This window comes from Helicoverpa zea, chromosome 2, assembly GCF_022581195.2.
Source record: "Helicoverpa zea isolate HzStark_Cry1AcR chromosome 2, ilHelZeax1.1, whole genome shotgun sequence".
Classification (NCBI taxonomy): Eukaryota; Metazoa; Arthropoda; class Insecta; order Lepidoptera; family Noctuidae; genus Helicoverpa; species Helicoverpa zea.
This window is the reverse complement of record NC_061453.1, coordinates 13,498,621-13,512,234: the sequence shown is the minus strand read 5'-3', so window position 1 is coordinate 13,512,234 and position 13,614 is coordinate 13,498,621. Positions and strand designations below refer to the sequence as shown.

General features: G+C 35.7%; 1 protein-coding gene across 1 annotated transcript in view; it reads right to left on the bottom strand.

Moving 5' to 3' along the window:
• Positions 1 to 2,020: 2,020 nt before the first annotated feature.
• LOC124643338 (neuroligin-4, Y-linked-like) overlaps positions 2,021 to 13,614 on the bottom strand; it is a 74,133-nt gene continuing 62,539 nt past the window's right edge. The window contains exons 6-11 of the mRNA XM_047182288.1: positions 12,043 to 12,538; positions 11,503 to 11,587; positions 10,328 to 10,522; positions 6,192 to 6,343; positions 4,333 to 4,451; positions 2,021 to 3,119 (exon numbers count right to left, since the gene is read on the bottom strand). Of these exons, the coding sequence (XP_047038244.1) occupies positions 2,140 to 3,119; positions 4,333 to 4,451; positions 6,192 to 6,343; positions 10,328 to 10,522; positions 11,503 to 11,587; positions 12,043 to 12,538 (2,027 nt within the window). The 3' untranslated portion in view covers positions 2,021 to 2,139. The remainder of the gene's footprint in view (positions 3,120 to 4,332; positions 4,452 to 6,191; positions 6,344 to 10,327; positions 10,523 to 11,502; positions 11,588 to 12,042; positions 12,539 to 13,614) is intronic.

Sequence of the window (13,614 nt, the reverse complement as noted above, 5' to 3'; positions counted from 1 at the left end):
GAAAGTTGAAATTCTTAGCTATGACTGGCGATGACTGTTGTAAATGTTTTTTCGTAGGGTGCTTACATAAAGAAACAGGTTGCCGGTACAGACAAACCTGTACGGGTAGGTACCGATCAGTGCAGTTATAATATTTCAATACAATCCTATTGACTCACTTATAAAGAAACAGGTAAACAGGCAACCTGTTTCTTTATGTAAGCACCCTTACTCAGTTTTCTGGATTAATAAGATAAACCTAAGAATTATTCTACAGTAGAAATTATAAATCTTCGCATTACATTTACTGGATTGAAAATAGTTGCTGCGGTGGGGTTCGTTGATTTAGCCATAGCACTATAGTATACTATAGTATCCACTTAAACCACATATTATACTATAAATTGATGCATGTGAAAATAAATCAGGAGCATAACGTGGTGTATCTACACATATCATCCACATACTAACGAATTCTCACTTATAGTTTTGAAAGAAATTATTTAACTTAAACAGTGTTTTCCTCAGATGCAAACTATTAAAACACTATAACCCTGAACTACATATTGTAAAGTCACATTGATCCACAACCACGAATCTACTAACCCTATAAATGTCTCGAAAGGCAACCAGAATATATGTTTACGTATGACCCGAGTGACGCACAGATCTTTATTGCTCTGTTTATCGTCGACCCACCCGGGGGACTGTTTAAGTAAAACTTCGGGGTTTCTATGATACTCTCGTTAGTTCGTATTGTCTCTTCAAAACTTTGGTATCGACTGGGACAAATCTTTTGGATCAAACCATGGAGAACAAAATGACTAGTGGAGGTATCATGAGATCCTGTAAGAAAATAGAGCGTCAAAATGCGGGTGTTCGGATGATGAAGAACGTTACTGTTTTACTTTAAACCAGAACATTTTTTATAATATAAAAATAGTTGTCAAGGAACGTTTAAACACTCGTGACTGATCATTATGGTCATGCCCACCGTACGTAGACTTAAAAGAAGGCGCCTGACCTACCTGCATTATGGCATCTCCGCTCATCCGTCCCTACTCCTTGAATCACGCCAATTTGAAAATAAGTAAGTGATCATAGTAGTTGACAGGGCAGGAAGAAGAAGTAGTTGCAAACTTGCAACCAATGTAGGTATATTTAGTTGCTTAGCAACATTGGTTTCTCCTTTTTTGCCTCCTGGGGCTGACATAGATATGCGAGAGCATTTACTGTCAAACTGTTATCGACATTATCTTCAGATAAATAGTGTCTGAGCTGTGAATTCTGGGCACTGGTCTCTAGACAATAATAGTTCAGCAATTCCTTGGTGTTGTTGATGGTTATATTATTCATACATTGCCATTATTCAGCTCAGCCCATCTGTTTTGTGGCAGCTCGCTTCAAATTATTACATAGGTAATGGATCTGTATATTATAAGTAAGTTTGGCTGTGGATGTAATACTAAAAAAAACTAAGAAAGATAAACCAAATCACAATGGTTTGAATAAAAAAAGAACAAAATTTTTATTCAAGTTGGCAGCTAATGGAAAAAAGTTCAGATGAAAAATCTAAAAGCATCACTCTGCTTCTACGAAACGTAAATAGTCGAATGAATGTAGTGTGTACTTCAAACGCATTCAGCTCAGCTACTGAAAGGACCAGCCTTTGTTCATGATCAATATTAGCTAGTCATTGGTGAAATGACCCTTCAATACCATTATCTATTCAAAAAACTACTCCGAGGAGTTTTTATGCAAAGTTAGATTCCATCAAGTACTCTAGAAGTTAGTTTACAATCCAATTAGTGTGGTGAATTGATAGCATTAGATGAAGTTTCAATTGGCGAAATTTCAAAATGATTTTAGTCTTTGAAACATAATTTTGAGTAACTTTTTCACTTGAGTGAAACTTCAAAGACTTTTGATCTGTTTTTGCTAAAAGTGTTTTCGAAAGTTCCAACTAATTTAGAGGATGACATAAAAACTTCAAGTTATGATACAATTGATTTTATTCGATAATCATATTCCAATGTCGGAGAAAATCGATAACATTCCTAAAAAAAATCTCGACGCCCTCTTAGTTACAATAGTATTTACAACCATACAATTACACACACACTTTTAATCCTGTAATGCAGAGTCAGATGGGATTAACTGTCACACTCTCATTTCGTCAATGGCGGCTTGCGGGAGGTTCGAGTGAAGGGAGGCCTTCCCTCTCCGCAGCGTCGCGTGCGCCCCCCTCGCGTCCCCCTCCCTCCCCGGGGAGTTCTGCGCCGTCGATCCGTTCGGAGGCTGGAATTTCTGTTGCCGTAACTCTTGCAAAGGCGGTGAGTTATTAAACTGGCTCAAATTCTTTGGCATAGTCGCGTAACCCATCTGCGGGTAGCTCACGTTAGGTATTCGGAAACTGTTGCTTCTGCTCCCCAGTTTGCTCGGGAGCATCATGTTGTCCATACTTAGCGTTGGACTAGGAGGAGACTTCGGAACGTCTAACGGACCTTTGAAGTTTAAATTCGCCAGATGATCTGAACTCATCATGTGCTTCTTTCTATTCTGTCTCTCAACGTCCACTACCAAGCTTGGAGCATGCGTTGGATCCATATGGTAATGCGAATGCTTCCCAGAAATTGTCTCAAAGTGTTTTTCATTGAAACGTTGATTCTTCCCACGCGATCTTGACTTATCTCTCTGATAATAAACTCCAGCGAAAATTAGGACATTCAAAATCAGTAGAGAGCACCCTATCGCTATAGTAACACTTAAGGCCGTCGAATAGGCGGCATAGCCGGCCGCTTCCAAATTAGCCAAAGTGTTTTCAGTAGCGTTCAATGTTTGCAGATCTCTTCCTGGCAGTATTGTGGCGCACGTCGCCAGTATCGTATCAACGGTCGTTAGGGCTGTGTCGGTGTACACTGAACCGTTTGTACGTCTGATTGCGTCATTATCGTTGATGTTCCTCGCCAATGGATCCGGTCTGACGATGCCTTCGTACAGATCCTGCTCGTTGTGGTTTTTGAATAGGTTATGCCTTGCTGCCACATCCTCCATCCCCGCTCTGTGGAGTTCGGGAACTAAGCGGAGCCAGACGGAAAGTTGGTGCGCTCGGTAGTGGTTCTTGAGACGAGGTTTCATACCTACACAAAAATATATCGTTATAATATGAATTATTGAAATCATACGAGAGATTTTAATGTGCGTTTATTTCGCATGAATTACAATTGCGACTGTCTGATTGAATTTTGCTTGTCATATTAATAGTAATTTACGTCATGTCTGTATTATACACAACTCGAATGTTATCTTAATTTTCATCGAGCTGTTTATGGAAATATTGGTATTTCAATTTCGTGGAATAACTGAATATATAAATCAGATATTCATTTTTATTCTTCGAAAGTACTATTTAGTCTAAAAAGTTTGAGTTGAGGGAATTTGTATTATAAACTTTTGAAAACAAGTTTTTAAAGAGTCAGCGAGAAATGGAAACTTGATACGCTGATGCTATCATGACTCGATTTAATACGCTGATGCCTAGATACTTAGCTAACCTAACTACTCTAAATAAGCCTGTGTAAAACTTAATAGGGCGCTTGCTGTTTAGTTAATTATGCTGTTACTGTGTATAGCCTGAATCTAGCCTGAATATTATCTTACGAATCAGTTGAGAGCTCTTACGTCACAAATGAAAATATGCTATTAAATAACCAGACATTGTACGAACTCATTGTAATTGAATATTCTGGAACAGTGGAATAATAAAAGTAATAAAAAATATTTTCAGAAAAATAAAAATCGTTTTGTTATATGAATTTCCACAAGCCCTAGTAATATTTGCTTTGAAATTTTTAAAAAGAAATGTAGAATTAAAAAATGAAAATGTCTATCTACATTTTATGTAAAATCATCAGTAATATCAGGCTCTTTATAAAAGAGTTTTTCCAGATATTTACAACCATATTGCTGCTTCGTATTTTTGCTATGTGTTTTAATATTTTTATTAGAGAATATGTATGCTGGCATTGAAAAATGTATTCCAAAGACCTTTAGTTTTGGATAACAGCAAGAAACAGTGTTTTTATTCATACAGGTATAAATGCAGTTATAACTATTTTGGTGGATCAAATTATATCGTTTATTAGTCACAAATTCTCATAAAGTCTGTAATAGAACAAACTGAACTGAACTGTACAGTAAACTAGAAAATAATCATACTTAAACCTCTCATAAGACTCTAAACCCCAACTTGAAGCAACACATTTCGAATCTGAATACCATCATCAGCTTTAACGTCTAAATACACGGCGACAAAAAAATAAGGCCTAACAAGTTAACAATAAAACAATTTACCTATTTCCAAGTACTTCTGATGAGTGGAATCATATTCTTCCCAGTTGATTCCCCTGAATTTATTTCTCTCCCTCGACGCGGGGAGCAGGGACTCTTGACGCGCGTTGTCGTTCGGATTCCTGTGATCACAATGTGCTTTAGAAATTGGGGTAAGGTTATAATTTTGTGCAAAATTAGTGTGGATTTTTTTGTTGGTGTATGTTAGGTTTAAATTATGCATCTCAAGTTTAGTTTGTCCAAATAATATTTCAAATAAATAAAATTAACTAGCTTCGGCTGTTGGTCTCAATTGCGTTCAGTATGGCACAACTATGCGCAGCTACATAAAAATAATAGCTATATAAAAATAATACTCTATCTATCACATTATTGTTTTTTGTGTGTTTTCGCTAAAATATTTTTATTTACTTTTTTACACATGAAATAATATTTGGATGTACTTCGTTCAAAATGTTAAGGTGATCTTCACACTGCCCCGCATCACGCTGCATCTTGCGTGTCGACGCACCTACGCGCGTTCCTGCGGGAGTGCAGATCTGCATCATCGTGCGGGTTTTTCACGCACTCACGCGCGTAGGTGCGTTTTGTAAATTCACGCACAGCGAGTTCCATTTTCAAATATACACGTCACGCCCATTCAAAATCACGCGCGGCATTGCGGGATTCAGTGTGCCATACCTCGCGTCTCGCCCCGCACCTACGCGCGGGGGTGCGTGTTTCTCCGCATGTATGTGCGTGATCCGCATGAACGCGCGTGGATGCATTTTCAGTGTGTTGGACTATGCGTGTTTTCCATACAAACGGAGATATTTCCATACAACGGAAAAAAACGCATCCACGCACTACGCTGCATCATGCGGGGCAGTGTGATAATCGCCTAAGTCTCTCTTTACACAACCCTTCTCACTTTATACAACAGTATTAAATTTTGTAGTACCATAGCGAAACACTATTTTGTGAAAATCCTCTACGTTTTATTTTTCATGCAGGCTATAGTTAAACGCTGCACTGTTAAAAGCATCACAGTTTAAATACCACGAGAAAACAACTTTCAGGAAATAGACCAGATAAAGTTTCAAATGCGCTCCATTTTTAACTTAAATCAGGTAAACTCCACTCGCAGTAACAGTTAGTGTCTCCCTAATGATTATAACCCTCACTAAATTACAGTAATTATTAAACACTCCCAAAAATTTAAGGAATATAAAACACATAATTAAAGGGAGAGATTATCGTAAAAGCAACGTACAAAGACAAAGCTCAGTGTAATTCAAACCTTAATAGCGTAGGCACAAAGTTTATACTTCTTTGTATGTTTCCGAAACTTTCGGAAGCTATTAAACACAAGTTCAAAACAAGACATTTAGAGCATCAAGTGGTGCTTATTCCCTTATTAATAAGGCTCACGTTGATGAAGCAATTAGCGACGCTTTGAACAAACTTATGTTTCGCAAATTGTTAGATGTTATTAAAGGTGACATGGATTTGTGCACCTTTGCCTTGACGTCAAGATATTGCGAACTTGGAGTTAGCGAGAAAACTTGACTTGACCTATTTTCTAAATTGCATTTAAGAGTTATGACTATATTAAAATTCATGGTTTGCAACGAGCTTAAAAAGAATGAGAATTATGTTCAAGATGGTACTCTTTCTGTCTGGGAGAAGCAATTTCGAGAATATTAAAGGTAGCCGTTTAAAACTTACATCAAAACTAAGTGCACCTTTAGATCTTTTTCACAGGAAGATTTTTTGTGTATCTTGCTTTTTCGCTGTATTTTCGTGGGAGCATAATCTCAAAACCATTCGTTCACATGGAATATTTTGGTGAACCAAAAATGTCTTTTTACAAAAATACTCACCCGGTCTTCACAAAGTTCGCCACGAACAGCATAATGGATTCTGATAAAGCCACTTCGGACTTGGTATAATTCTGAGGGAAATGACCAAAGCCATCCACTAATGGAGCTCCGAGGACGTAAGGCAACTCCTCTCCGTGGATGGCACCCATTCTCTGAAAATAAAATTGTGGATAAATAAAAAGATAGAATATCAATTTAGACTATGGGTTAGATTTAGGTACAAAAGAACAGCCTGTTTATAAAATAGGCTAATCTGATCCATCACGATGACGGCCAGTCAGGAATGAAACATTATACATACTATTATTCGGTAACTGGATTGGGTGGTACAATTTTATCATGGTTATGTAGTTACTGAATGGAGAATGGAGTTGATCTGATGCATCTAATTCAACTGGAAGCTAACCCAAAAATATTTGAAAAAATAATAGGCTTCATAAAATCCAAAGATATTCCTTCTATAATTGACAATCGTTACTGTTATCTGCTATTCACGTTTTCACAAAACGACTCAGTTAGATTGAGTAGGCGCCCAAAGATTTAAGCCATCATTGATATTCTAGTCTCGATGTGATTAAATCCATCGCGCCCTTTTCAATGCCTGACCGAAACTAATCTGTTTATCTGTAGTCAATTCATCTGCCTCGTCGATAATATGTTTAACAATATCATTTACACTTCCAGGAATATTATAAATGGTTAGAATTTGTTACTCCTTTATAAGGTGCAGTAACTTTTCATTCCTTCAAATATTATTGTCAATTACACATGCACCAACAACATGCTTGGGAATCGAGCTCAAAAGCTATTTGCTAAACCACGCAAGACTTACGTCAAATAAAATTTGGAACTTATAGCTTTGATCGCATGATTCAATTTCCCAAAGTCAGATGATCCCTCTTTAGCAGAATGCAGCAAATCATGTACCGACATCATTTTACTTTGAATTGGGTATGTTCCTAATAAATCCATTACCGTGGATATCTGTTTAGAACCAGATAGTAACTAATACATCCATTGCTGCTTTACCTGTACTAATAATTTCATGTGTATCTATTTCATTGCCTAAAGCTAGTACATTTTGCGTTTTGCCTTTAACATGACTGGTATTGTAGTTAATTGCATGTTTATGATATAATGAGGTAACAGCATTCGGAGGTATTACCATGTTAATATATTGACGGGTTTTTGAGTAACGTTGTTAAATGTTCGTGTTTTGTATTTAAGGCTGTAATTTGATGGTGGCCCATATTTTATTACTAGCTGGTGCCCGCGACTTCGTCTGCGCAGGTTTAGTATTTCGAACAATATGTTTACAAATTGTAGCCTATGTGTTATTCTGATGTATAAGCTATATTATTGTAAAGTTTCATTAAAATCCATTCAGTAGTTTTTGCGTGAAAGAGTAACAAACATCCATACATCCATACATACAAACTTTCGCGTTTATAATATTAGTAGGATTATGTCTTATTATATTGTATTTTATTGAAGTTCAAACATTATCAGACCATACACACAGATATAAAAATTGCATAAAATCATTTCGTGATTCTCATCTAGTCAAACAAAGAACCGCTGTTTTATTGTAAAATCATTGAGAACATAAAACTGTCACTATATTTTTATGATGTTCCAGGGTTTGTATTAGACCTAATGACCCTAATATGGATCATACATTACCGCAGGCTCTGCGTCCGTGTGGACACTGGTGAACATGTAAATATACGCTTCGTTTAAACCTACTGAAGTAATTAGGCTGGCTATACGAAAGCAACTTATCGCAGACTGCAACTGCATAATTACGTGTTTTTACTACTTTTTACTCTTTTTGCTACAACTTAATATTTGCCAGTTCAAGCTCTAGTTGACCAAAAAAATCAGGATCAAAACACAGCCTTACCACAGAAAATAGCGTGGCAACAGGATTGAACCGAGATTTATTTCCTTAACAAATACCCCACCCCTTAGAAATATAATACGTATAACATAAGATATTATCAGGCATGTAACAAGCGGGAATTACGAGAAAATTGTTCGGGCCAACGTTACATAAGTAGCTGTCAAGCTAATCTATTGGTTGGGTACCTACAGCATTTTCCTTGATCGTCCTCAAAAAGTTTTGTAGGTACTAAACGGATACAAACAATGAGGAATATATGGGACGGATATTTTTAGATACCTTTAGGTAAAGAATTAAGTTTCATGTAAGATTTGTATCGGTTAATGAAATACATAATCATATTTAGAGCATATTACAAACTTTTAGTCGGCCAATAGTTTGTTTGGGCTCATATATCGGTACGGTATGAATGGTTATGTGTACTTTACAAAGATCAGGTAATTAGCCAGTATTAGACCGACTGAAAACGTTGATTGGAATCAAGATTTTATTAAAAAGAACAATTGCCATCGGATCAATTGTTTAGTACGCTCGAAATCATCACGAGTTTTTGCCTCGACAAATGCAATAGTCACCTATTTACTTTAGATTTTTTTTTTCGTTATTAGGTACCATTTTTGTTATACAATTATATTACTTCTTATGTTAATTGAATTAATCCGAATGACAATGTAGTAAATGATTCTTCTTAATGGGAATCACACCACACCACTCAAATCGACTTAAAACATAATGAAGGAAAACATTGCGTGAGGGAATCACGATTTATTACCCAAGAATGTTACGTTCATTGCTTTTTCTAATTAGAGTGGATCCTTTGATCCGCGGTGGGGTTGTTAAGGCGATATTATTATGTTGTTATAATTGTCTTGATCTTCATCAGATTATACCAGCCCTACATTATTAGAGATTAATTTATTTCTGTGATTTTTTTGTCTATTTGTAACACTTGCACTGTGAAGCCAGGCTTTTTGATCTCGATGCACAAAAAAGTCTCCTTGCGTCAAACTGCGAAGCAACAACCTGTGCTATTATCTCCATGTAATTTTATAATATTATACATACAAAAGAGATTTAATTCTTCGGTATTACTGAGAAAAATTTCTGTAACCTATTCATCTTAATTGTTGATCTTTATATCAATAATGTACTTATTAATATTGATCAAGCTTTACATAAGCCCGTGTCGGCCACAATTCTGAGACCTTTGCGGTAAACCGACACATAATCCTTCAAATCAAATTCGCAGTAAAGGGATTACAAACAAACAAAGCTATTAATTCAAATTTAGATTTTCTAGAAATATAATAAATTAACATTCGCACGCCGAGAATGTATAATTACTAACGAAAATAAACAGGTTTAATTAATTCTTGTATTTCAGTCACACGTCAAAGGTGTAATTGATATTTAACATCTTAATTTTTGGAGCGTAGAAAATATTGCCTTAATTAGTGTTAGTCATTAAGTTAATACTGAAATCTCCAACTCAGTTTTGTATAATGAGATCTGCAATTTTGATTTTCTCGAGAAATCTAGACCAAAAATGAATTTGAAACTACTATGATAGTAATGGCTTAAGATTAAAGTTTAAGAAGAAAAGTGATAGTGGTTGTGAACATGATCGTTAAAAAACATACCTATCTGGAGAATTAAAATAAAATTTATTTTATAAGCGTTAATATAGTCTTCACCAATCCTATTTAAGTAAACACCAAAACAGCAGAATTCTATGTGTTCCATAGTAAATACGGAACCCACAACATGATGTATGGCAAGGATTGATTCAGGCTACCCAAGTATAATTAATTTCCTTTAATGAATCGACGAAACGAGGTCGGTTAACTCCGTCCTTGAATATTACCCACGTGTTAAGATAAATGGAGCCCCACGTACGTTTGTATTGAGCAAATAATTCCAAGCACCCAAGCAATAAATGTCACTTGTTTTTGCAGAAGCTCAACAAATAACAAGAGTCTTAATTGTTTCTGACTTCACTGGTAAGGAGTAACAATTCTGTCACACTTCGAGGCTTAGGCAAAATGTAGGTTACAAAAATAAGCCTCTTTCAGATACCAAAATACGAAGGAATATTTTTCGACCTTGAAGATAAATTTTCGGGTTCAACAACAGTGATATTTTTAGAATTAGAAATGTAAGGATAGCATAGACCTTTACTCTGAAATACACTGACACAGATCAACTACGAATTTTAATATCTTGCTTAACTTACCTGTGGGTAGAATCCGTCCTTAGTCTGGTAATCGAACACATAGAAGAACGTTTTAGTCGGTCTTCGAGGTCCATCTTCATCATTCGGAGCTGGTTTTGGTCCACCACTTAATAGATCCCCACTTTGAACCAAAGGTGCTACGTATTGTGCATCTGATAACGCTGCTACCGTTGCATCTCTTGTATTGATTGGATTCTGTTGAAAATTTTCATGTTGTACATGTCAATTTTACTAAGACGTAGACTTAATACTGTTTAACATATTCTTATAATTTTTGCTCAGATATTGTCCGAAATAACGTCTACCAACAATACTAACATAACCTCAAATGCGTCAAGGGACGATAACAAATCTATGGAAATGAGCTTATGGCCTTGAGCTCAATCACATACAATAATCGCCTGTATTTCTAGAGACATTAAGATTCAAATTCGAACAGGAATTACTACGAGTTTTGTTATCTTATTTAATTTTGCAAGGCCTGTCGACTATTTGAAGAAGTAATACGAAATCAAATCTAAGAGAGATTGGGGTTCAACCATTTGTGATTTAGCTTTTATATTCGTTCAGAATTGTTATTTGAGTCTACAAAGTATAATTCATATTTCTGACAACTAATATCGTTAAGTGAGATATGATTGGGCTCTTTGGCGTGAGTTCTGAAAACGTCTTCGCCTTAAAATTTATGACGCAGTTCTGTTCAAGTTTTTGGTGACAGACTGTTTACTTGATAGCCAAATTAGATTTCTTGGGTAGGCGTTAGTTATAATTCTTCTTGACACGTCATTTCATTTCTCGCTTCTGCCAATATTATTCTTTGGCAACTTTGGAGCTAAGTTAGTCAAGTGAAGAAACTTAATTTATGTTAAGAAAGCTGTCACTAAAAAAGCCTACTTTAACGAACATTTAAAAGTGTAATTCATCATTCACCAGAAATCAGAAACGTAACAAATGAAAGCGAAATTAGAGTTCAAAGACTTCCTTACAGACACGAAAATACTAAGTAATTACTTTGGAGTTATAAAAAGAAATACGAGTATAAGGGAGAACTGAAATTCAATAGCTAAAGACACTGAATGTGAGCTTAGAGATAACGAGAAAGGCTTAAAGGAGTCACATAAGAGTCTCGAGGAGCCTGACAATATCTCTACGTCTATAGATAAACAAACCTCTACCGTTCTTTCCCAATCCGTGTATTCATTGACGATGGTGTAGAATATCTCGCTCAGGTGATAAGTGTAGGAATTTCTCACGTACGTTCTGAAAGAAACATTTTGTTATTAATCTTATGTCGGGAGCTTTGTTTTGTGGTTATATTGTGAACTAGAAATGATTTTGGGACTGAAATAAATGTGTTTGTAAGTAATCTTTAAGCGTTGAATGAAATGTATACTTATATAGTATCTCAGTACAGAACAAGTTTTACGCTTGTGTAAATACAATAAACAAGTATCTTATTGTGACCTTGTTCATTGGCTTTTTATGAAAGTATAGAGTTATCCTTGATGACGTAACATACGCAGTACAACCTATACCACGTGGCAACATGGACAGCCGATTTCGCTCTGTTTGGCTAGCTTGCCCTCAGTGAATTTATGACAATGGAATTTGGGTGGCGATTAGAACAACAGGTTCTTCTTCAGCATTTTCATGATGACGAATAAAAAACGCGTATAGAAGAGGGATATCAATATAAAAGTCATAAAAGTACTCACCTCAGCATCCGATCCCTTTTATCTGGTTCAATCCCATTTTGCACATCATGAGCGGAGAATTTCCACAAAGCTTCACTTGTGACTACTCCGAACAACAAATCGTATTTATTTTGAAACAGCCTCCTCCCACTATCACTCCTCTTCTTATGAACATTCAAATTTATATTCATGTTATTTAGAGGTCCAAAACTTGGGAAGTCTCCTGTTGAATACATCGTTAGGAAATCTTTTGCAAAATCTGTCTTGATTACTACGCCGTCTACTGATGGTCCAAAGGCAGTGAGAAAGTTCGGAGGAGATATGTCTGCTGATAGTAGTTCTTCTATTGATGCTTCTCTAAGGCAGTCCACTATGATCTCGTGGTCTTTTGCAAGATCATCCGGTATACTACAGTTCATATGCTTCGCTAGCTTCAGAGAATAGTAGACAGGGTCATCAACAATCGCCCAAGAGCTAAGTGCTGACCCGGACAAAAGGATTGCTCTGTGGAATAAACCTAAAAATGGAATTCCGGTTAGAAGGTACAAAAGGTATTATTTCCAAAGGTATTTGATAATACAATATTTTTTTCTTTCAAGATTTGCGCCTGAAATGTATTGTTCATTTTTGGAGCTCTTCAGAATTTGTCGGATTTGTAACTCTTGGATCCCTTTCAGTGTGTCCATGAGAAAGGATCAAATCTATAGAAACTATTGTTAGTTGATCGGATTTATTTCGCGTTTTTTCTTTTAGTAGTTTCTCGATGTGTTTTATATTGGGCTTAAGCCTCTCTGTTTGGGAAATTGTTACGATACGCTTTTAGCAAAATGGAAATGAAAAATTCTTGATTAAAAATAAGAAAAAAAACGTTGTAGGTACATCATTCGACTGCCCCAATCTTTACGTTGGGGAAATCAATTATCGAAATAATGATTTAAGCAAAAAAGAACTCGTAGGTACATTTCGTTTGTAGAAACCAAAGAATAACAAATCTCCGAAACGTAATGTAATTGAAAAAGTTCCCGGATTCTGAGTCTATGATTATGTTCGGGAAAATTTTAGTACAGAAACCTATCTCGATTATCTCGACTATCGAGATTATCGCAATTTCCTCCAGAATAATAAGTTTTGTTCTAGTATGTAATTTTATGAAAATATAAACTTGACTGCCAATGAAGTTTGTAAGACTGATAGGAAATTCTGAATATTCATAGCTTCATTATAGCCTTCAGTTTCGTAGTGGCTTCTAGAGAACACGATCTTATAAAATATTACTGCTATGATTTACTCTGATTTATTTTGACCCTTTTCAGAGTAGCGTTACAGAAATGACAGATTGTAAATAAGAGTTACTGAGGCTGTTTTGCATAAAAAGATAGATAAAGATTATTTGTCAATATACTAGACAGTTTTGTAAACACATGAATAAGGGTTATATTGCTTCAATGGACACTTGACAGACAACAAAAATATCGACATTATAAAGAACCCAATTCCATTTTTGACAATAATTCCAAGACAAAAGAGCAACGATATAAAAACTCACAAGTACATAAGTATCATTGTCCAAATAGTAAAGTACCGAATAAAACA